General features: G+C 35.8%; 6 protein-coding genes and 2 pseudogenes across 9 annotated transcripts; 4 read left to right on the forward strand and 4 right to left on the reverse strand.

Moving 5' to 3' along the window:
- Window positions 1-1,088: 1,088 nt before the first annotated feature.
- LOC149727810 (uncharacterized) lies at window positions 1,089-10,179 on the reverse strand. Of its 3 annotated transcripts, none has more exons than XM_089889170.1 (5): window positions 9,732-10,179; window positions 9,129-9,590; window positions 8,797-8,911; window positions 8,404-8,576; window positions 1,089-8,352 (listed from the first exon to the last, which is right to left on the reverse strand). In XM_089889170.1, exons 1-5 carry the CDS (start codon window positions 9,796-9,798, stop codon window positions 8,204-8,206), a joined length of 966 nt encoding a protein of 321 aa, XP_089745296.1. In that variant the 5' UTR covers window positions 9,799-10,179; the 3' UTR covers window positions 1,089-8,203. The 3 variants fall into 3 exon arrangements, with proteins under 3 accessions (XP_089745296.1, XP_089745297.1, XP_089745295.1); XM_089889171.1 differs by having other exon boundaries at window positions 9,150-9,596; XM_089889169.1 differs by having other exon boundaries at window positions 9,129-9,596.
- LOC149727811 (beta-1,3-N-acetylglucosaminyltransferase lunatic fringe pseudogene) lies at window positions 3,948-5,011 on the forward strand (annotated as a pseudogene). The gene has a single exon (XR_016386079.1). The product of XR_016386079.1 is annotated as a beta-1,3-N-acetylglucosaminyltransferase lunatic fringe pseudogene (transcript).
- LOC149727812 (beta-1,3-N-acetylglucosaminyltransferase lunatic fringe pseudogene) lies at window positions 5,197-6,771 on the forward strand (annotated as a pseudogene).
- A 205-nt stretch (window positions 10,180-10,384) lies between the features above and the next one.
- Window positions 10,385-12,098, reverse strand: LOC149727813 (uncharacterized). Its single transcript, XM_089889173.1, has 3 exons — window positions 11,946-12,098; window positions 11,506-11,703; window positions 10,385-10,836 (listed from the first exon to the last, which is right to left on the reverse strand). Exons 1-3 carry the CDS (start codon window positions 11,953-11,955, stop codon window positions 10,634-10,636), a joined length of 411 nt encoding a protein of 136 aa, XP_089745299.1. The 5' UTR covers window positions 11,956-12,098; the 3' UTR covers window positions 10,385-10,633.
- Window positions 12,099-12,394: 296 nt separating this feature from the next.
- Window positions 12,395-14,761, reverse strand: LOC149727814 (uncharacterized). Its single transcript, XM_089889172.1, has 4 exons — window positions 14,132-14,761; window positions 13,779-14,048; window positions 13,283-13,521; window positions 12,395-13,023 (listed from the first exon to the last, which is right to left on the reverse strand). Exons 1-4 carry the CDS (start codon window positions 14,181-14,183, stop codon window positions 12,817-12,819), a joined length of 768 nt encoding a protein of 255 aa, XP_089745298.1. The 5' UTR covers window positions 14,184-14,761; the 3' UTR covers window positions 12,395-12,816.
- Window positions 14,762-16,301: 1,540 nt separating this feature from the next.
- Window positions 16,302-17,899, forward strand: LOC149727815 (uncharacterized). Its single transcript, XM_089889230.1, has one exon. It carries the CDS (start codon window positions 16,354-16,356, stop codon window positions 17,797-17,799), a length of 1,446 nt encoding a protein of 481 aa, XP_089745356.1. The 5' UTR covers window positions 16,302-16,353; the 3' UTR covers window positions 17,800-17,899.
- A 1,351-nt stretch (window positions 17,900-19,250) lies between these two features.
- Window positions 19,251-21,670, forward strand: LOC149727816 (CAAX prenyl protease 2-like). The gene is made up of 4 exons (XM_089889232.1): window positions 19,251-19,480; window positions 20,053-20,347; window positions 20,588-20,696; window positions 21,066-21,670. The coding sequence occupies exons 1-4, from the start codon at window positions 19,365-19,367 to the stop codon at window positions 21,392-21,394; spliced, it is 849 nt and encodes a 282-aa protein (XP_089745358.1). The 5' UTR covers window positions 19,251-19,364; the 3' UTR covers window positions 21,395-21,670.
- Window positions 21,671-21,776: 106 nt separating this feature from the next.
- On the reverse strand, window positions 21,777-24,729 carry LOC149727817 (3-hydroxy-3-methylglutaryl-coenzyme A reductase-like). The gene is made up of 2 exons (XM_089889227.1): window positions 22,846-24,729; window positions 21,777-22,564 (listed from the first exon to the last, which is right to left on the reverse strand). Exons 1-2 carry the CDS (start codon window positions 24,627-24,629, stop codon window positions 21,883-21,885), a joined length of 2,466 nt encoding a protein of 821 aa, XP_089745353.1. The 5' UTR covers window positions 24,630-24,729; the 3' UTR covers window positions 21,777-21,882.

Below are 24,729 nucleotides of genomic sequence, written 5' to 3' on the forward strand. Positions count from 1 at the left end.
ATCTATAAAACATATATATATTTAAATATTACCAAACACAGGGCAAAATACTCCTAGTCTACAGCCAAACTATTAAATGACATTAAATATACAGAAAACTATTTCAGTTTTCATAATCGTGGTTGCAATTAAATCATAAAACTGCTAGTGGTATATTAGACTTAACCATCTAAAAAGGGATTTTAAGACCACAGTATGATAGATCTATTGAAGCCAATGCAATAAAACCATTTGTAAGCACTTGTGACATATTTTAACTGAATAGTGAATAGTATGCTATATGCAATTTATACATTAAGCAAAAGGAATCAATTAAACAAGAATAACTAAATATACAACCTCAGCATAATGTATATATGTAATATATATATACATGCTATTTTTCGATAATTAGAAAACACAACTAGTTTAACCAGGTATTTTTAATCTGCCTACATAATTTATCTGAGGTAAAATGAAATGAGCCACTTTTATCCTTGTATAACCTAAATGTTGTTTAAATACATTGTTTGCAAACATACAAATATAGTGGTTACTGGACAACTGATATATAAAGTACTTACAGCTTCAGTGTGCACAATTTATTCAGTCAGAAGTTTGAAGATTATATGCAAATAAAAGACATGATATTAGTTTAGCTTAAGGGTAGCCGGCAAATGTAGAACCATATAGGCAAATTTAGGAAACTTATAACATTTATTATAACGTAAACACATAATCAGTGTCCTTACACTATAATAATGTAGAAATATGAATAATCTGATGGCATTTTGCAGAAGGTGCAGTGTTTGATTGGATTTTATGTAATACTAGTCAACTACCCTAACTTCGGACAGTTTTGTTTAGAGTACGAAACACAACTAACCCAAAATGTATTTGTTTTTCACCATGCCGTCACTACAGGATCCTGCATTAGTACTAAAAGTACACCATAGACCACAGTTTATTTGCAAGCAATAATATATATACTTTATACAATTATTCGCATATAAAACTAATAATAATTTACCCATATCTTGATTAAGCAGGACCATCAATCAGTAAGCTTCAGTTTAAACAATTTTCTTCTTCACTAAGCAAGGTTAAAGTTGTTTTTCAGTTAAACATTTACCAATATTTGCTGTATTTAAGCGTCCTAATCTAGTTATACACCTATGTCAATACAACATAACAATTGAACTTTATAAACAAATACCAAACAACCAATATATTCAGTTGTGTTTTAGTTTTTTCTGTTCTGACTGTATAGAAAACACGAGTAATTAAGCAGTTACATTCTATTAAATGTTTCTTGGTCTGGTATTCGCGGTTACGTAGGTTGATTGGCAGCTCGATTGTCATTCTCGTAATAGCATATTAATAATAACAGCGAAAACCAAAAACCGCCAAACAAAATTCCGGCAACGCCCAGTACCTTTTTTGCAAAACGTCGAATGAAGACACGAAGTTCGCTCTTCGTGCATTTGGAGGAGTGTGTAGCATTGCTGACCATGGTAAAGTCGTTACAATAGTATGACAGGCGAAAGTGTCAACTATGCTTATGTTTTGATTCAAAACATTCGTACTAGATTTGAGTTCCACACAGAGTATAAACATGTTTATATACGGACTCCGGCTCTACATTAGTAACAGACTCGAGTTTAAATATATACATTTTTGGTGTATCAGATGTTAACGGACTCTAGTTTATAAAACATATACAGACTCTTATTTGTATAAATAAATTACGCTGATTTGTATATATATTACTATAGTTTGCAAGTTATATAGGAGGTAGTCAAAACTACTGTATGTGGACAAAAATATGACGTGAGACAGCGGCCAGTAAAAGTCTATTTTCCTTTTCATTGTTATGGTCGAGAGGCAACGTAAATGGTCATGGATTAACTAGACTTTTGTTCGAAGAAATTGTTTATTTCAGTCCGTCCCGTCTCATGCCTCTAGCTTCATCCAATCACTATATGTCGGATAGCTAAATCTGATTCGACAACGGAGTTTATCATTGAGAAAAGCCGTTTACTGAAACAAAAGCGCTAATATTTGAAGTTATAGATTTGTTCTTAAATACAGTATAGGGTGGGGGAGATATAGGACACCCTTTCATTTCATTTTTTCGTCTTATTTGGCAGTAAACCAAGAAAATGAAGCAAGGATTATTAACACATCCAAAATAAAATTTGATTTTTCTTCAGTAGCCTATAGTTTAGAAACTAGAAACGCTCAAACTTGAGTTATTTTTTCTTATTGGAAACACCATACATTGTTGAAACCGCGGAATTTTATCTACTTCAGCGTTTTTTACGCGTTTTTTAGAAGCTGTATTATTTTGGGAAATTTTGATGATATACCTTTGGGTCACATTTGGGCATCACATTTATCGTTGGTATGCTCCTTCAAGGTTCTGCACTATCTCGTTAAAAAAACAGGATGCTCTTTGTTGCCTGACTGCCTACTGTTCCAACCTAAACTTAACTACTTGAAGGCAACTATACGCGACAGCATTTATAGCAACAAAAAAGTTTCGAGAATTGGGCACTATCCGTGCTTCTAGAATTTGAAGACTGACGTTTTGCTAATATTGGCCGACAGAAACAATAAACAAACGTTTTATATTCGTTTTCATTTTCGTTAGGTTGGAGGCTTATTGTATCTGTGAAAAAAAGTTATATAGGTATTGACATAAAACACGAAGGTAAACGTTTTATCAAAACAGTAACACTTAGCTGAATTGTAATATAGTGGGGTGGGGAAAGATGGGACACCTTTAGCACAAAATATATAAATATCCTGATCGTGTTTTAAACAATTCACAACGGTCTATGAAAGTCGCGAGGACAAGGTTTTATAATTCTTTGAATGTTCTTTGTTTACTACCAAAATGTACGAGAAAATAGAATGAAAAGGTGTCCCATCTTCCCCCATCCTAATATATATTACTTTATCTGGTTATCAATCGGGTTATGTTAATGATGGAAAATTAACATATTAACTCTAAAATCTGCTATTGTCACCGAAGCAACTTTTAGCAATTAGAAAATAAACACACCTTTGCCATAGTAATAGTTGTACCAACCATCGTAATAACTATCAGTAACATTTTGATCATATAAGTAACCGTGATCGGCAGGGGCATTTCGGTCGTAGTAACGATCGTACCAACTGCGGGTACTTTGGTCATATAGTAACCGTGGTCAGCAGGGGCTATCAGATTTGTAGTAACCATCGTACCAACCGCGGGCACTTTGGTCATAGTACCCGTGGTCTTTTTAGCAGCCTTCTTTCGGCCAAAAAGAGAAGCCCGATTAGCAGCACAACGATGAGTAGCAACTTGTTCATCTGAAATTAATAATAAGATTAATTATTGTTCAGGTTTACCTTTTTGTATTTTATCTCCTAATTTTCAATCCGAATGTATACCCAATTCGTTTTATGTCCCTTCATAGTTTTCTATATCCTACTGCTAGTATATATGCTAAACATAATGTACATTGTGTTAATTCTTCTAATAGTTGGAAGTTAAGAGCGATGTAGTGTTGTGAGTGTAGTATAAATATAAACAATTTACTATGGGCCAAGGCTCTAATCGGTGTCAATTTAGCATTATTGCTGTTACATAGGCGCTTGCTTCAAAATAATTTAACATGAAACAATTACAGGAAAACGCATATTCATTTAGTTAGGATGATAATATAGCATAACGACGTCTTTAACAATAAACAATAGGAAACTGCTGACTCTAATACGTGAAAAACACACGCAGTACTTATCAGTTACTAGCAAAACATACAAGGATAGAAGCACGTATATGTAAAAGAGATTAGTTTATGCGCTTTGCAAATTTGTATTTTTCTTTAATTGTTTTTGTATATATGTGTGTATAGCAAAGAAACGACTTTTCTTTAGTTGATTGGTTATTTGGTTCAGGTTGTATTTAGCTGAAAACTACAATGCCACGAAATCTCACGTTGGTTTTACTCGGAATGTTGTGTGTATGCAGCGTCCTGATCTATCATTCCGCAAATATAAAATACGCGGTCACTAGTTACATAAGAACATCACCTATCGATAAAGAAGTGATTTGCCGGGATGTGAAGATATCTAACAAGCCAGTAAACGATGGTATATCAACTCTGGATGATATTTTCATCAGCGTAAGAACAAGCAAAAAGTTTCACGAACCACGAATTGTCCCAATCGTTAAGACTTGGTTCAATCTTGCTAAGAAGCAAACTTATATTTTCACAGACGGCGAAGACGACAAGCTTAACGAAACAACTGGAGGTCACGTTATCAACACGAACTGTGGACCCACAAGCAGTCGAGAACATCTAAGCTGTAAAACAGGAACAGTGTTCGATACCTATTTGGCTAGCGGTAAAAAGTGGTGGTGCCGATTCGACGACGATAATTACGTCAATCCACCACGACTGGTCCATCTTGTTAATGGTTATAACTGGACGCAAAACATTTGCATTGGTAAACTAAGCGTTCCATCTTTTACAACAGGCTATCATGGTCATTCTGAGACATATCAGTTTGCCCACGGAGGTGCTGGTTGTTGTATTTCCCGGCCATTGGCTTTGAAAATGAAACCGTGGTGTGGAAGAGAAAACCTGGTTGTGACTACAAGGGAAGCGGTTATGAACGAGGATTGTGCTTTGGGTTTCATTATAACCAACCGATTGAAAGTGGCCTTGACGCTTACAGACCTTTTGCATTCTACAAGAGAGCGACTCAAAGATTTAAACGTGGACACTTTACATGAGCAAGTAACTATAGGTCAAGGCCCGGGCAACACAGTAAATTTGGACAAAGCGAAGAGTGGAAAGAAATTCAATCCGAATGTAGACCCAACTCGTTTTATGTCTCTTCATTGTTTTCTATATCCTACTGCTAGTATATGCAAAACATAATGTCCCTTGTGGTATTTGTTCTAATAGTTGGAAGTTATAAGAGCGAAACAAAGTTGTAAATATAATGTAAATATAAACAAGTTGAATAGTATATATAACTGTTGGTCTGTTAAAAACTTTGTACATGTCCGACGACGTGGTTCAGTTAGACTGCTAGAGCAGGGTACAATACCCAGTGTCGCAATATATTTGTTCCGATGGTTGAATTTAGACCGGGAACTATTAAAACAGTATATACCCATTTAGTTTACTACGGTCTAAGCGGTGTCAATTTAACATTGTTGTTATTCTATAGGCGCTTGCTTCAAAATAATTTATCAATGAAACAATTAAAGGAAAACGCATATTCATTTAGTTAGGATGATAATATAGCATAACGACGTCTTTAACAATAAACAATAGGAAACTGCTGACTCTAATACGTGAAAAACACACGCAGTACTTATCAGTTACTAGCAAAACATAGAAGGATAGAAGCACGTATATGTAAAAGAGATTAGTTTATTCGCTTTGCAAATTTGTATTTTTCTTTAATTGTTTTTGTATATATGTGTGTATAGCAAAGAAACGACTTTTCTTTAGTTGATTGGTTATTTGGTTTAGGTTGTATTTAGCTGAAAACTACAATGCCACGAAATCTCACGTTGGTTTTACTAGGAATGTTGTGTGTATGCAGCGTCCTGATCTATCATTCCGCAAATATAAAATACGCGGTCACTAGTTACATAAGAACATCACCTATCGATAAAGAAGTGATTTGCCGGGATGTGAAGATATCTAACAAGCCAGTAAACGATGCTATATCAACTCTGGATGATATTTTCATCAGCGTAAGAACAAGCAGAAAGTTTCACGAACCACGAATTGTCCCAATCGTTAAGACTTGGTTCCATCTTGCTAAGAAGCAAACTTATATTTTCACAGACGGCGAAGACGACAAGCTTAACGAAACAACTGGAGGGCACGTTATCAACACAAACTGTGGACCCACAAGCAGTCGAGAACATCTAAGCTGTAAAACAGGAACCGTGTTCGATACCTATTTGGCTAGCGGTAAAAAGTGGTGGTGCCGATTCGACGACGATAATTACGTCAATCCACCACGACTGGTCCATCTTGTTAATGGTTATAACTGGACGCAAAACATTTGCATTGGTAAACTAAGCGTTCCATCTTTTACAACAGGTTATCATGGTCGTTCTGAGACATATCAGTTTGCCCACGGAGGTGCTGGTTGTTGTATTTCCCGGCCATTGGCTTTGAAAATGAAACCGTGGTGTGGAAGAGAAAACCTGGTTGTGACTACAAGGGAAGCGGATATGAACGAGGATTGTGCTTTGGGTTTCATTATAACCAACCGATTGAAAGTGGCCTTGACGCTTACAGACCTTTTGCATTCTACAAGAGAGCGACTCAAAGATTTAAACGTGGACACTTTACATGAGCAAGTAACTATAGGTCAAGGCCCGAGCAACACAGTAAATTTGGACAAAGCGAAGAGTGGAAAGAAATTCAATCCGAATGTAGACCCAACTCGTTTTATGTCTCTTCATTGTTTTCTATATCCTACTGCTAGTATATGCAAAACATAATGTCCCTTGTGGTATTTGTTCTATACTAGTTGGAAGTTATAAGAGCGAAACAAAGTTGTAAATATAATGTAAATATAAAATGAAATAGTATATATGGCTGGTTGTCTGTTAAAAACTTGGTACATGTCCTTGTATGTTTTGCTCGTTAACCGATTAGTACTGTGTGTTTCTCCACGTATTAGAGTCAACAGTTTCATATATATTGTTCATTCTTAAAGGCGTTAGGATGCTATATATCATTCTAAATAAATATGCGTTTTCCTGTAGTTGTTTCATTGATTGATTACTTTAAAGCATCAAGCGCCAGTAATGTTAAATTGACACCGCTTAGACCGTAGGAAACTAAATGGGTATATACTGTTTTAATAGTGCCCGGTCTAAATTTAACGATCGAAACAAATATATCGCGACACCGCGTCTTGTACCATGCTCTAGCAATCTAACTGAACCACGTCGTCGGCAAAGGTGTGCTTATGTTTTAAGATTTGAAAGTTATTTGTTAAAATGGCAACAGTTAATTCTCGAATGGCAGATATTTTGGTATATATTACTATAAGTACTGTGGGGTACGATCCATCACTTTGGCACGTAGTATCCAAATGCTTTTCTCTGTTTACTATTATATGAGAGAAAATGAGATGAAAATGTGTTTCATCTTCTCCCACTTTACTATATGACTATGTAGTAGGATGAACGCTTTCGTTGTTTAGTTTAATGTTACAAATAACATTATATTTATTTTCAGCCCAGTAAACCATGCTGCAACGGAAAAGGCAGGGTTTTCTTTACTTTGCAATTTTATTTATATAGTCTTTACTAATCTTTTATTAGGGTTGTGTTTATTTAGAGCAGAACGATCATTTTATACCACCGTTCATTTAACATTTTAACTCATGTCTCTATTTTTCTACAGAACCAATTAAAGGCTCTACGAAAATGAAAACGTGAATTACATTACTTCCTTAATAAAATATATGCAGATATAAAAATGTTAATGTTTTAGAGGAAGAGTTTAAAATTTTAGAAAGGTAGTTGGTGCGGCTGTTATAAGCTTTCCAAAAATTCGGCGCCGTGACACAAGCAGTTGGTTAGCGCTCCAGTCTCTAACCCAGGGGTAATGGATTCAGGGCTCATCACTGCAACCTTTGTGGATGTCTGTGTCCTTGGACAAGTCACTTGATTACTCCAAGTAATTACTAATCGGCTGTCCAAATTACCAACTACACATAACATGAAGGTTACAATTGGTATATTGAGAAGGTAATAATATATAGTTTATAAAAGATTCTTTATAAAAAGTAGAAGTATAATAAGATGGATTACAACCTAAATAACCACCTTAATCCGATATTTTCTAATCGATCTTTAAGAGTCCCGTGGTTACGGTTATATATATATATAGTAGAGTGGGGGAAGACGGGACACCTTTAGCACATAATATCTAAATATCCTGATCGTGTTTTAAACAATTAACAATGATTTGTGGAAGATGTGAATATACGGTTCTAAAATTCTTCAATGTTTTTCAATGTTTTTTTTACTACCAAATGGCCTTAGAAAAGAGAATGAAACTAGTCCCATCTTACCTCACTCTACTATATTTTATCGATTTGTGGCTGGTTTTAATATTTAGCTTGTGTAAAACGTAAAGAACAACAGCATGAAGTAAAGGTTCGCTTCATATATTGGTTTAAGTTATCACTTTACAGTAGCGTAAAGCACGTCCAACTGCTTTGGTCGACTGACAACTGTATTTTCCTGTGGTATGTCATTGAGAGTGATCGTTATGTCCGGTGCCTCCTGTGCTTCTGCTGGTGGCACTTCATCGGCGAAATCGTACGCGTTTTCTGTTAAACTGGTGTTATGAAAAGTAGTTATGTTTTCGCCTTTCTACTTACCGTTCTGCGGTACGTTGATTGCAAATTCATAAGCATTAACTGTATCTTCGACCAAATCTTGAGGTACCTCGTGTTGAGGTACGGGCTCTTGCACGTTCTTATGCCAATGCGATAACAAACGAACAGATCGGAGCTTCGTCAAATGTGCATAAGAACAACTTTCAAGTCGTCCGCTGAATGAATGAATGTAACTTATTTTACCTTATGTGGCATGGCCGACAGTCGTTTTGGCGGTGCAATGAACTGCTATTTACTTGTTCTGTTTCATACATCTCGTGCCCGCTTAGGAGTTACCCATGAATGTAAAACTGTGGGTAGGCTAATTACGATAAAAAGTGCAATATTAATCAAATAGGCAACATGGTATATTTATATAGGTTGCTATACCGGTACCTGTTTTTTAACAATGCTATCAATAGAACAAGCAATATACAAAACAGTATTGACAGAGGATACCAGCATTCTTCATTACATGTGGTGGGGGACTGAGGAAAGTCGGTTTTGTTACCTAAAAGAGAAATTAACAGTTTATCATTAATAAAAGGAATTGTGATTTTTCTACTGTGGGGTTTGTGTTACCCAAAACCATTTTCCTATGCAGCACAAACAGGTGTGCTGGCAGTTTTTATTTCTAAATAAACAACCAAAACAAATTCTAATAGTAATATAATCCCGTTTGTTGCCCAAAGTGTAAACCTATAATATGTTTGAACTTGGGTGTTTACCTGTATACTGTACAAGTTCACCTGTTTGGCAAACGAAGTATTTATGAAGAGAACACAAGTCGGCATTCAACTGTACTTTCACGTTAGTGCCGTTGGCGTGAATCCACATCATACTTGCACATAAGTGCGCCGTAGAGTTTGCATTAAAGGTGTTATTGAGCCAATACTGATGAGCTGTGTTCATTGTGGAAACAGTACTTCCATCTAACCAGTACCACACGCTATGATTAGCCTTCCGTGTTGCACCGACCCAATAACTAATCATCCCAATAGGAATGTTCGCCGTTATGTTACTTGTTTTATTGCTGTCAATATTATTAGGTGTTATAATGTCTTGTAGATTCCCGCTTTTATTGACAAAAAGTGTTGAGTTATTTTTGAAACAAATTTGCTGCGCTTCACTAAAATTTTTCTTCTGATTGAAGAAGTGCAGTTTTGTGACGTCATCATTCAAAGTGTTAGCTGAAACTTAACATTTTAGAATAAGCATCTCTTAGATTAAAGTTTTAGAATACGCATCACTATATTAGTATCTTAATTTGAGTACAGCTTAGCAATTTATACGCAGGCTTCAAAATAACATAAAACATTTTTAAAACTCACCGTTTAGAACTTGAAATTGGGTCACTGCATTTACGATGAAAAGACATAGTATGCAAAAACATTTCATGTTATGCTACTGTGTGTAATCACTTCTGATTGAAATTTATATTTGTGTAATCTAACTGTAGACTGCTGTACTTTAAATCTGGAGTACACAGCAACAACAACACAAACTAAACAAGGAAATGTATTTAAATATAGATTTCCTGCCACCACGCATAGTTATGTGAGACCTGTTTTGATTTATAAATAGTTGTTTCCATTATACTGTACTATCAAGTTGGATTTTTATCTTGAGCCTTATAATGTGTTTGTAAATACCTAACTCTCTCATTTTAAAAAAGTAAGAGAAGTCGAAATTATGTACAGATATTCTTTATGTTGAGGTAAATATTTAATTTAAACTGATCCGTTTAAAACCGCACTATTTTGAAGCTTTTGTCATTTGTTTTTCTCTGTGAACGTTTTGTATGGCTGACAATTTGGCCAACACATGACGGAATACTGAATGGCAGAAATGGACGTTTTGGTGTCAGTGTCGATCTTCGAACCCATAACCTTTACGCGCTACGACAACGGACATAACTCTATGTCACAATATCGGTTAATTATTTGAAATATCGACAATAACGTCATTGTAGGCTCACAACATATACAGGTTTTGTGTAACTTCTTTAAAAGCAAAATTTAATGGCGACAGAAAATAGATAAAACGTATAATGTTAATACGTTATCAGAATATCATATTTTGGTTCTACATATATATAGGTATGATATAGTTCCTAGTAACACTTTCAGGAATCAAAAAATAATGGCAGGATGTTGTATGATAATACACGTGTTATATAGCGTTTCACTTTCTATCGTTTTGCAGCTTGGCACCAATCAACACTTAGCTTGATTTATACCCTGGGTTTCGCTGGTAATGGACGACCAGCAACTGTTCTTGGGGACGCGTGTGGAGAAGAGCGGGGTGGGAGTTTCGGAGCAGGTTGAACATCTTGTTCTTTCGTCCTTTTCCAGAAGTCTCCAGGGTCTGAACCAAAGAATTGTAACTGATACAATCTGCCGAGGAAGGCCATGAATTCTGCAAAGTTCATCTCTCCTGCAATACAATGAATAAATCAAAATTTCATTTACGCCTGGAGAGGAAAGGTCAACGATATAGTCGTTATAATACAGATCTGTTTCATATACCTGGTGTTCCCTAACAAGTGAGTGATCATTTTGGGGACTTTTTTCTGTGGTGCCATGGTAGACGCCTTAGACAACCTTTATATACCTACGATTGGCTTAGGATACATAACGCCCAAAATGGAAGGAGTGACAAGCCTTGAACTAGCAAACCTATATATGTGTTGGAGGCAGGTGTTGTAACCACTGTGCCACCACGCCGGTTATTAATAAATGTATGCAGGATTCCTAGGTTGCAGGTATTGAAACTATATTTATACACAACAATAAGTATACTGTGTCATACATGATGGGCCAATACAGGAAACAGATCGTTGCCAACCTGGTGCAATAACACTGTTAACGATGCATCATTCCCGGTACAAGACTAATACAAAACAATTTGTCTAACTATTTCAATGGCTATTGGTTGTTTGCTTAATTAACAAGCTATACATAACCCACACACTTTTACCGCTATTTAATAGTTCTAAATTCAATTTTTTTAACCATTGCCCAAAACGTTAGTACCAGTAGTTAAGTTCGACTACGAACGTTAATTTTTTTTAAGTTTTAAGTCACCGGACATGCAATAACTTACCATCGCCGTCCGTATCTAACTGGTCAATTATATCATCGCATTGTTTACTTGATAGTTTCGCACCACACTGCCGTAACAAGTTTCGTAACTCTCTTCGTTGCAATGTACCGCCGTTATCAACATCGTAGCTTTGAAACACACGCAGAATTAAAGACGCTGCGTATTCCAAGTTCAGCTCCGTGTTTGTACTTGTGTTTCCTGCATGTATATGCAGTAGCTCGAATTAATTTTATTGTAATATATACGACAAATGCTGAATGCTCAAACGTATAGGTCTCCTGCAGTATAACTTCTCTACACTCGGTCTTATTATAGATGATATAGGAATCTTATACAAAAGAATTTTCAGTTTTACCATCACATTTAATATACGTCTACAGCTTTACTATTACATTTATTATACGTCAGTGCTTACAAATGGACCGAAAACCTCTTCTTACCTTGAGACATATTTCCTTTGCAGCGTCCTTCTTATAATATATGCTACCGTGTATTTGATGAATAACTGCAAAAACACTAGAGCGACCAATGACGCTACCATTTTATATGACAACAACGAGAGGAAGTAACGTCATAGCGCTGAAACATCCGCAACATTCCACTGTGGTGTTAAAACCAGAGTGTGATTTTTAAACATTAGATTTAGTGAACCAAGTTATAAAGCTTTTCGCGTAAATTGTCTTGCAACAACTTTCATTTAGGTTGGTTTACGATAGGAAGTTCTTATAATTCATATGCTTATTTGGCATTTGCACAATTATAGAGCTTGCAAATTATAATAATAAGGACGACTTTGGTGGTAGAAGTTGTAGTCTCCACTAAGTATAGCTTTGCAATTGTTCGAGAAATAATAGTGTCGTCGTTGCGGTGTGTTATACGTTCAAATTAATCCAGTGCGTACTTTTGATTTGTATTGTTTGTTAGTATCGTAAAACAAAAATACAAGAATTACAATACAAAAAAATGCAAATATGCCATGTAACAAGAGCAACAGAAAGTAAAATATATGTAGAATTGTGAAGCATTACAGCAGGTATATCAAACAAATTTAGTTGGGTGAATATGGGACACCTTTGTGTTTCATTTTATCGTCCTATTTGGTAGTAAACAAAGAACATTCAAAGAATTATAAAACCGTATCCTTTGGGCTCCCATAGACCGTTGTAATATGTTTAAAACTCGATCAGGATATTTGGATATTACGTGTTAAAGGTGTCCCATCTTCCCTCACCCTACTATATATAGGTTATGCATTCATTCGTGTATTTAGGTATACATTTATTTGATAGACAGTAAATCGTGCTAACTAGGTTACATTAGGTTAGCTGAACACAATTGTGTAACTGGAAGATCAAATGCCGGGGTAAGATTGACCAATCCATGGTCGGAGGTGGTTGAACTCGGTGGTCTAATGCTAAGCCTCAAACCGGTGTCGGTCGGATCTCCCCTATACGGAGTACCAGGGTGCCAATCTCCATTATACCCAGGATTTCCATTGCTTTGTGTTACTGTATCAGCCTGTGGATAAATATATATAACAAGTTCTTAACTCGGGAAATTAACTTTTCGTGTCTCCATTAATTGTCGACTATTGCGCAGTGTCTTAAACTATTAAAAAATTTGGTGGCTTGTGGGCGTGTAAGTTAGGCTATTTAGAAGGAGAAAGACATGTCTCCGCTTGTTATTCCCTATGAGTTTTGCAAACTCACTCTCGAAAATGTACAAATTCACTTACAGAATGGAATGTAGCAGGTTAAGTCTAGTATTTCAAACTTACCACTGTGTTGTAACTTGAACCGAGCCAAATATCAGCATGGGTAGCTGGTCTGATGGGGAATACGATGGTTTGTCGACAGTAGTTATAAACTATGTCGTACATCGCTTTATCCACAATATCCACCAATCGACCGCCGCTTTCGGCACAAAATTTTATTGCTTGGGTGAGGTTTAATTCTTTTACAACTGAAGCACCAGCAGGGAACCAAAGGATTATATTCTGATAAACCATTCCTTTACCTGTAAGAAAAGATAAAAAGGATATAGTAGGGTGGGGAAAGATGGGACACCTTTAGCACATAATATCTAAATATCCTGATCGTGTTTTAAACAATTAACAACGGTCTAAAGGAGTTGTGAAGGCTTAGTTTTATAATTCTTTGAATTTTCTTTCTTTACTACCAAATTGGACGGAAAATAGAATGAACAGGTGTCCCATCTTCCCCCACCCTACTATAGATATCACTGGTGATCACAAAATCGTTTTACGTTCGTACCTATATACAGGGACCAATCCACAGTTATCATTGTATCCCACCCTGTAGCTTGATCAACTCGCTCCAATTCAATCATAAAGTGTCCTCTGTTAATTTCAATGATGGCCACGTTGAACTTGTGGGGTAAAGATGGGTCGCTCGGTCTTGCTGTTGCGTGAACGTAATCTGGAGCTTTAGGCAAGCACATCATGTAGCCGATCTTTGCTTTTGTTTTAGCATTTGCCGAAAACGAAGATAATTCAAAACTCCCTCCGCTGGTCAGCGGTTTATCTGTTGATGGATTTGTTTAATAGATATATATACTTACACTTTAATGATATATACTTATACTAACTTAAACGTAGACAACTTACTTGAATTGACCTCGCTTATAACTACAAGCAACATGAACCAAATGCACTTCATAATGACCAATGTTAATAAACCTAACCCCACAGAAATCTGTGTTGTGTTAAAGTGGGTAGTTAATTAAAACAGCTTAGCGAACAATGCTGTCTGAACAATAAATAATGAATGCATACCACAGGTATTGGATTGGTGTTTTGGCACGTTTTATGCAACACATCTTATAGTAGCAGTATATAGCAAACAGATTTACTTTATTTGGGGCCGTATTTTAGGATTAAACTACATCATGATTTACCCATGATATGTATAGTATTAACTAAACTTCTGCTCATTTAAATCAACCAAACTCTAACGAATCCACAATCTAAACAACATGAGAGTCAAACTATATTGAACGGGCACGTATTATTACAAAAATAATTTATGTAGAAGATGCGGGAAAAACGGTACAACCTTCTGCCGAACTGTGACCTCAAAATATTAGCCTGGTCGTTCTGTATTTCAGTCAAAATATTGTTCTGCGGTTGTCCCGAACATTCGTTTCCATGTTTTACAAATTGCGGGTCATGATTAAATAGAAAAAAAATACACGTGCATGTTGTCATCATGCATTTACTTGGAACCGCAAAAAATATGTTTTTGTATTTAGGTTAAAATCAACAGCTAATGCTATATATTGCTAAACAACGTAATTGCTGAAACCACAGATACATAAATATATAGTGGGGTGGGGGAAGATGGGACACTTTTTAACTCTATTTACTCGTCCCAGTTAGTAGTAAACAAAGAACATTCAAAGAATTATAAAACTATATCCTTACGACTTCCATGAACCGTTGTTAATTGTTTAAAACACGATCAGTGTTTTTCAATATTTTGTGTCAAAAGTGCCCCATCTTCCCCCATCATACTATCGTCGTGTTTTATACAATTTACAACGGTCTATGGGAGTCGTGGAAATGCGGTTGTATATTTCTTTGAATTTTTTTGTTTACTACCACATGGGACAAGAAAATATAATGAAAAAGTGTCCTATCTCCCCCCACCCTACTATATCTATGCTGCAACGCAAACAAAATGTTAGTGATCCAAAAACATGACACAAATTGAAATGCTAAAGGCGTGTCCGCCGTTTTGTATTGGTGTGTTAAAAACACGCAGTCTTTCATCACTTCTTTATTATGGCATGGCCGGATAACACAAGTTTTACACACCTAAAAACGTTTGGTACATTTTCACCAGCAAAAGTTGCTTAAAAATCTCCGTTTTGTTTTAAACTTGGCATATCTTTGGTTATTGCTTTAAAAACGGTTATTATACTGTAACTTAAACCGCTGAAACTCATTTTTGAAGAGATAGATCCAATGTGGGCTATGCTATATATGCTACTATGTTAACTGCTCCAACCACAGTATCCCAACTCGATTAAATATTATATATAGCTTTGCATTTGGTGCGACACGAATGGCAAAGCTGCATTTTGGCATTTGTAGTTTTCCATTGCCCCAGTCATGCTTCCTTTCGATAAATGGGAAATTTTACATGACGTAATTAATTTTTGGTGTTACGTGCACGCCAGTATGTATAGTTGTTATAACATGGCTGTTCTGTTTCATTTCTTTGGCTCTGATTGTTTATACGACTCTGGTTGGAACCAGAGTCGTATAAACACCGAGTAGTCCAACTGCCGTCTATGTGTGTCCAAAATAGAGCAAAAGTGGTGACTTTAACAATGGGTTTAAACGAACTTGTTAAGTTTTGTTTGTGTTTTCCTTTTGTGGGAAGGTGTAAAACAGCTTCTATTTACCTTACCAAACATTTTTTTAAAAAAATGTATAAATTTAGCCGCATTAAATGACTAAAATGTCGCAAATCAACCGCTTCTAATTCTAATTTTTGACTTTTTTGGACACAGAAAACAAATAACACATGTTTTTTACATTTTTCAACCTTTAAATTTGTTTTTAGGCCCAAGTTTTTCTGTAATTTACCGAAAAACATACATTTTCCCTATACCTACTGTGTTATTTTGGAACCAAATTGCCGTTCAATTTGTGTTTTACGTAACAATGGGTTGGACTACTCTGTATTTCTATGGCTCTGGTTCGAACCAAAGCCATAGAAAAAATACAATGGCTCTGGTTGGAACATGCTAGCTGCCCACAAAAGATGTATAGGGGCTGTGATGCGCCACCCCCGCCACGTTAACAACACACGCAGAATTTAAATGACAGATGATATAAATTCGTCAGCTTCCAGCATAGTTGCAAGTTACTATGCTTACAGCCGTCGTCAATATGGTAAAGCTACATTATTGACACCTTCACAGTGTTTTTATTTGCAGGTTAGCTTTTGTATTTTTTCTATGATGCGTACAATATTTTTTGCTCACAAATGTAAAAGTTTTGTGGCAATAATCGTTTTATGTTTTATGCTATACTTGGCTGTAAATCTATATCCAAACTACCAATCATGTTCAGTAAGAGGCACTAGTAAACACGAACACAATGAAAAAATGCAAAATTTAACTGCTAAAATAGCCGAGCTTCAATTACAGCAAGATGTTTTGATTAGTCAAAACAGACAAGAGGATTCAGAAAACTATCTTTCCTACAACACAATTTTTCTTCCTGTTAAAGCTAAGTTGGATAAAAACATGATGATCCTTTTTCACAAACATTTAACATGTGATGGTTGGTCTCAAGTACAGACAAGGGCTCAATATTCTCTAGACAACAATAAAGATGGGAAGTTGATTAAACCAGATGGAACAACAGTTGATGTTTCTTCTTTATCTATCATCGAAACAGAAACAGGGATCTATATGTCCAAAAGCAGTCCATCATTTATGAGCAATCTCGTTGTGTTTTTTAATCTGTATCAAATGCAAGGATGGCCAGGGGTACCTACACTACATGGAACATGTGTTTTGCTAAAAAGTGGGCAAGAAATGGGTTTGGAACCATTTTCATTGCTTGAAGTGAAAAAAGTTCAGTATGTTATCCAGCGATATACCAAAGCTCAGCCAGTGTGTGGTCCCATGATACAGACCCCCACTTTTAATGACAAATGTATTGCTTTGCTTGGTTTAATAAACCATTTAAAGTTTAGTTCATTCTCCCTAATTGGCTCAATTAAAACAATGATTAGTATTTCCAAAATTTTTGAGACATTTTTAAAAAATGGTTTGTACCCTTTAAACTTTCATCCCAAACACCTAGTGTTTACTGACAACTATGATATTGTAATGCAATTCCCAGAAGGTTTTGAAAATTTTTTATTTGGTGATCGTTTAAACACCCACTACAGAAAGTTTCTGTCCGGAACTACATGTACCACATGGCAGCATTGCCCAACTGTAGGCTTGGACAATAAAGGTGCATTCTTATATCAACTTGGAAAACATTGCAAAGAATTACGTGGATATTGCACACCTGAAATGCGATGCTCAGGACTAGATACACATTTACACCTTTGTATATTTTCACGTTGGATATTTCAAACGCTCAGTGACCAGGTTTCTGATAGCTGGCCACATAAATTTAGATTAACTGAGTTGTTGGCTTGTTCAAGACAGGCCACCCCACAGTTTCGATGTAGCTGGACTTCCTTTCGTCGAGGCCTTGAGATTGTTTTAGAGTTTGCACAGACAAATCCCCATAATCATTTATAATGTCATGTTTTACTTTACACAATTCTTACTTGCCTAATTTTTAAATTGATTTCTTTATTTTGTTTTGTACATTAGTTAACAGTGCAACATTTTATGTTTTCATATTTTTATACAATTACTTGCTACTTGATTACCTGCCTTATGCCGAAATGCACTTTTTATTTGTTTATCAATTTATTAATTGCGTACTACCACAAATAGGCTGTAATATTGCATAAAAAGGTTTTACTAATATTGTAAATGTTACTGCTTTATCTGTACCATAAAAAATTATGTTGTCAAATCATTTTCTATAACTAAAAATAAATTGTGATTGTATTATACAATGTATTTTTATATGCAATTTTTATTTATTTTATCATAAATGTTTAGGATTATAGATTAGTGTTATGTAGCATTTGCTGGTTTACCAATCTTTGTACTAATGAATCTTTATTTTTTTATTTATACTGTTTTGAAGTTTACAATCCTGAAAATAATATTGGTATGGGAAATGTAATAAAAGGAGTTTTGAAAGTTTAAGAGCTACAAACCTAAGCAATCCGGATCCTATTTTCAATATGAATAGTTTTTTTATAATTGCTCAGTCATGCCACAATTTCTTATCTTTCCTTAACTTTTAAAATAATAATTATTTATTTCCTCACGTATATATGGTGAAGAAGTTATTTAAAAAGAGAAGGGAATTAACATTAAACAACAGTTGTTAAAACACTATGGATAAGTGGAAAAGGTGTCAGTTAATAATAGGTATGTTTCACCTAAAACACGACCCTTGTCATGTGATTATTTAGCCGGTTTACATCACATTTTTAGACCCTTTTTTTGCAAGACCAGTAGACCAACGCCTCGACTACTACAAACTTTATGTACGAATGCATACGGAGACTGAAACCTTGTGGCCGATTTTTTACTGCTTTGCCGCGTGTGAGCAATGAATGAATATTGCTAGCTAAACAAAGGTTGCTCGAATAACGTTTATCGATGACAGTTGGTTCTACCAGAGTATACTAGTTTAGTATACTCTGGTTCTACATTGACTTTTTAGACTGCGTATTTTACACTTTGTCGCACACGTACTCACATGACAGAATATGAAACACTGTACTGTCGATGACCGTGCATTGATTTTACAACGACGGTAATTTACGTTAGGACTCGCTGCTAAGCTTTTGCTAGAACTTTAATGTTCGATGTTTTAGTTTCGACTTCGCTTCTTGATCGACTTATTTGACTGTTCAAACTGCTGCTTGGCTTTATTCGTCCTCAAGCGGCAGTTATGTTTAACTGCTACACTAGTTATTATCATTAATGAGGCGGGGCTGATGAATCCATCGTGACGTTATGACCATGGCATAGAGTCATAGACAATAGAGAGTACTATGATGACCAAAGCTCAGGGCGTATACACTTGCTTTGGTATGACTGTATGATGCTCGTGCCCGTTCACGGACGCCTGGCTCTCTTTTTCTTTTGAATGGGTGATTTTGCTTTTGATACTGGATGTTAAAAAAATTCACGTTGGAATGTTTGGTTGTAGTATTTAATTAATTTAAATTTGTATTATGTTGGAAAAAATATGTTTCACCGATGTTACCACATTTCAAGCTGTTGCAACATGCTTTTCGTTTGCAACGATGTACGTTGGAAGCTTATACGTTCGTACTCAATTCTTGCCAAGGTGAGGAATTATAAAGCTTTTGCACAATACTGGTGAATATATAATAAATCAGTCAAGTTATATTAACGACATGACATAAAAAATGGTTGCCACTAATTAATGTTTTTTGTTAAAAGTATAATTCTGTATAATCTCTGGGTTTTTCTGTATAATACAATCACGGGTGCTAGTGAAGAATCTCTCCCGCCCCCACCTTATTTGCTCACCACTAACCCCTAGGTTAGGTGTATATTTTTGCAATTGCAATAGGGAAAAGTTAGTCTTTTTTGTGAAATGTATTGGCAGTATATACCACTACCAGTCTGAAGAATATGGCAGTTCCCGATTAAACCTCGAGCGTGTGAGAAGTTTATTTTTGCGTGTGCTCCGAATAAAGATCACATTCGAAAATCCAATTTAGTTTAATACAGATTTGGTTCATTGATTATTAATTGGCGTGCATAACCAAAATTTGGAAACAAAATCGCTCGTACCCTTGCCATTCTCTACAGACTGGGCTATATATATGTATATCTCTATTTGATTTATGTTATGTATATAAGAAAAAATCATTATTCTAATTTTTAAAACAGAGATCATCCTCAAACAATTAAAGAAAGGTTTCTACGAGTCACAGTTGTGTCAATACTTGCATGTGTTGTGGTGTATATGTCCAGTTCGTCCCTGTGTGGCGTTCATATGAAAGGCAGCATTTTGGAATGGATTGGAATTCGATGGAGTGGTTTCATCCCTGCCATAATACTTCCATCGCTGCTGATAATTATTTTATTTCTTGGTCCAATGATGATGTTTATTCTTGATCATGGCATTACAAGTTTGACCTGCTACAAATTGACAGATATTATTTTATGGAGAAACTTTTTTGTGGTAAGTCGAAGATGGAATGAATGTAATCAATTTATTCTAGTGTGGCGAAAAAACAACAGAAATTAAGCACAGGAGTTCTGTTTCATACACCTTTTGCCAGTTTTCAAATATGTAACTTTGTACAATTTCAAATACATAACTTTGTACAATTTCAAATATGTAACTTTGTACAATTTCTATCGGTTTTTACCTTATTGAATGGTGGGATTTAGTATGGTGGTTACATTGTACATTTTCCAGGCTCCGCTTTCTGAAGAATTAGTATTTCGCGGATGTATGATGCCTTTGCTTGTTCCATGTCTTGGACAGTTTACCTCCATTCTACTTGCACCATGGTTCTTTGGGCTTGGTAAGATTTTATACCCAAACAATTGAAAGAATAAATTTACCTTGTTTTATTCTAACATGGCGAGAAAATGACAGTCGTTACTCGTTATAACATTGTTGTTTTGTTTTATGCACCTCGTACCAGCTTCTGAGTTGCTACATATGTTTCTTTGTGGGTGATTGTTTTTTATTTATGGCTGACAGTTTAGAGTTTAGACAACACATTAGTGACCACTGGGTTCAGAACAGTTGTAGTTAAGTGTCTTGCGCCCACAATGGCAGCATCAACAAACCTTGAATCCATAACCTCTGGGTTAGAGGCAAGTGCTTACTACTATGCCACGTCATGGGTTCATTTGTTGCAACTATAAATAAATATTTTTTTTTTCAGCGCACTTTCATCATGCGTATGAGCAATACAAAACAGGCTACCACACACTCAGTGCAATTGTAATATCAACTATATTTCAAGCATCATACACAACAGTTTTTGGAATACTGTCTTCTTTTATATTTTTACGAACTGGTCATTTAACCAGTGCCTTTATGTCACACGCCCTATGTAACATTATGGGGTTTCCAGAGTTCGAATTGGCTCTCAGCCACAAAAGAAGAAATTTTGTTTGTTTTTGTTTTGTTCTAGGCCTGGTCATTTTTCTTCTATCACTGTATCCGTTAACTAATCCCTTGATATACAATAACACTTTATATTTTGAATAGATTAAATTTATATGCAATTCAATATATATATATCATAATTCCGAATTCATAGGCATTCATTGTTTCATACGTGATGCTTATATATCTTACTATTCCTACATTTAATTATGAGCAGATGTAACTTAATTACTTGGTTTTAGTATTGTTGTACCAAATTGTGATTTTTCTGTTTTTATGCTTTGTTTTCCTTATTTACAGTTATTACAACCCAGTTACTGTTTCTAGCAAATATTTTAAAACCATAGTATAATACAAAGGTAACATTTTTTGTGAAAATTGCTTTTAAGCACAATTGATAATGATATTATTGTGATGTAAGTCGTACTACAGTGATAAATTGACACAAATATAAATAATATCAAATATAAACAGACATGTAGTGTACATCGTACATGTATATGGCAATGATGTATTTCATAAATTTTACATACAATATATATTTTAAATTAATCAAATAGGATTTATATTAATTCTATATTCCTTCAGGCTTAAAGTATACTGTGCTCGGTTTCTTGGGTTTGAGGGTATCTAGATAACCTGTTATGTCGCATATGGCTTTGCACAAGCTCTCCAGATGCCAATGCAGATAGAAGAGATAATTCACCAGCAAGCACAGTGCCACAGATAAGCTTTGCGAGTTGGCATGCATTAGTGCCTGGCTTAGTGTTTGGAGCGCTGCTTCCTGCCACGCCAAGAAGGTTTAAACACGCCTTTTGTGGCTCCAATGCAGTCCCACCCCCTACTGTTGCCACTTCTAAAGAGGGCATAGTACAAGTAATGTGCAGAGCTGTGCGGGACGTAGTATCCCCAATTTGAGGACAAGAAATTTCTTCCAGGGTTGTTATGCAGTTACTGCTTACAACATTTTGGGCCGGGTCTTGCCCTGTTGCAATAAACATCGCAGTAACAATGTTTGCAGCATGTGCATTGAAGCCACCAATACTACCAGACATAGCTGAACCAATATGATTCTTACACCGGTTCAGATGCGTTAATGTTGCTATGTTCGTCCGTAGAACATCTTTAACCACTTTTGCTGGGATTACTGCTTCGCAAACGACAGACTTTCCTCTCCCTTGTATCCAGTTCACCGCAGAAGGCTTTTTGTCTGTGCAGAAGTTTCCACTCAAACTAAGAACCTTCATATCTGGAAACTGCTCGCACATCCATCTAAAAATAAACTGAATCACTTGAATGAATTAGAAAAACTGGCAGTCATATATCTAGTCCTAGTTGGGCAGCAGTATTGTATTTAATCAACAACCCAATTTGGGGTCTGTCCAACATAAGGAAGCCTGTAAGGTTTGAAATTTTAGTCTAAAGACTTCAACCCATTTATTCAGCTCTGAAAATGCATTTACCTGTTTAGTCATTATGCGTTGAAAAGTAAAAGGTTTTACTTTTATAGCTTGAAAAAATTATGAACATAATTGCAATATAAGATACCTTACCTCAATGCATTCTCAACACCTTTCGAAAGCATGTTCATTCCCATCGCATCTCCTGTGGTTGCTGTAAATCGAATAAAAAGAAGTCGACCAGACACTGCTGGAGTCAACCTCTTTAACTTTGCAAAACGGCTCGTAGCTTCAAATTTATCTCTCACAAGTGTAAAGTTATACGAATCTTGAAGCCAGTTTGATATCCTGCAAGCTTGTTCTGCAGATGGGAATTCCACCACTGGTGCTCTGGTCATACCATCTCCATATATTGAAGCCGTGACCCCACCAGACAGATGCAATACCTTTAAACCTCGGTTTGTACTTGCCAAAAGCGTTCCTTCAGTTGTGGCCATTGGTATCATGTAATTTTGATTGTCCAGTTTCAGTGGGCCAACTAAGCCAATTGGAACAGCCACATACCCCACTGTATTTTCACAACAAGCTTTTGTTGCCGTTGTAAAATCATATCCAGTATGTGGGATGTGGTTGAACGCTTCAATCCTAGATTTGTCAATAACTGTAGTTTTCAAAATTTTACGTCTAATAGCAACTCCACGGTTAGCATCCTGTAAAACTGTTTCAAGTTTATACAAAGGTATTTTTTTCTTCTCAACGAGTGCAATAATTTCGGCATCAGTAACTAAATCAGAACCAACTTTTAATAAATTCATGCACTCCTCTGGGGTACGAAGTGAAGAAGTGGCATCTGTCTCTACTGCAGAATATGAGGTTTTGTGTCTAGATTTCACATCACATGTACTGACTGGTGTGGTTGAACTCACTATCAAACTTTCAGATCTTCTTCGAAATCTTGACACAATTTCGTAGCCATCATCAAGTAAGTATTTACTTCCAAGAATGATAATCAACGTGACTGTAAACAATTGTTCTGGTGTTAGTGTGAATACTGAATCAAAACTACTTTGCATGCTATCATTAGAGAATGTGAAAAAGCTTTTGAACCAATGTAATCCAACCAATGCAGAACACAAAAGAATTTTCACTCGTCTTGTGAATATATGATCCAGTTTACTTTTTTCGTTCTGAAGACTGTTGTTAAACCGGACATCATACCACGACGGACGACTGTAAATTTCATCTTCATTTGTCTTGGTTTTGTTTAACAAAGTCAACAATACTGACAAGCATGCAGGGACGAAGGTTGTGAATACAATATAGTTAATGATGACTGACAGACAGGCAAAGCAGCTTAGTTGTTGTAGTTGTCTAACTTGAACAAAGCCACCAATGTTTATTAACACCAGAAGTTCAGTTAAAGTGTCAAGTGTAAGAACAGGAGTTAAAGCACCCATTCCTTCAGCAATGTAGTCTTGCAGTAAATCCACAGAACTTGTGCTTAAACAATGCTTTGTTAAAACCACCATGCGTGTAATGTCTATTAGCAATAGAAACACAGGCAAAGCACTGCCAACAATCACCAAATCTTTCCTTAAAAAATGCACCAGAGTAATGCTGAATGTCATCACAGCAAACACAGTGTAGGCACACACAATACCAACGACGCAAGCAGATCTAATTTTCCAAATTTTCTTGAGTTGCATATAAATATATATAATAGTTCCACATCGTAATACGGTGAGAAGAACAACATCGCTACTAACTTGGCTTTCATCCACTGATTCTGCACAGTTTGATGCCCAGTGACAAAGTTCATACGGACTGCTAAGGTTAAGTGTGACAGCTCCAACCACCATCGTCATAAAACAGACAATCACTTCGAGGGCATATTTAGCACAAAAGCGTGCATAAAATTCAAACAATTTTACCGCCATTTTTTAAGGTTTAACTCTACCATTTGCCAAATTCCAATATCTGATAAGTCAAAATAAATTTAGGTATTACCCTACACTACCATTTTAAGAATAATTATTG

Source organism: Ciona robusta, chromosome 11 (genome assembly GCF_009617815.1).
Source record: "Ciona robusta chromosome 11, ASM961781v2".
Classification (NCBI taxonomy): domain Eukaryota; kingdom Metazoa; phylum Chordata; class Ascidiacea; order Phlebobranchia; family Cionidae; genus Ciona; species Ciona robusta.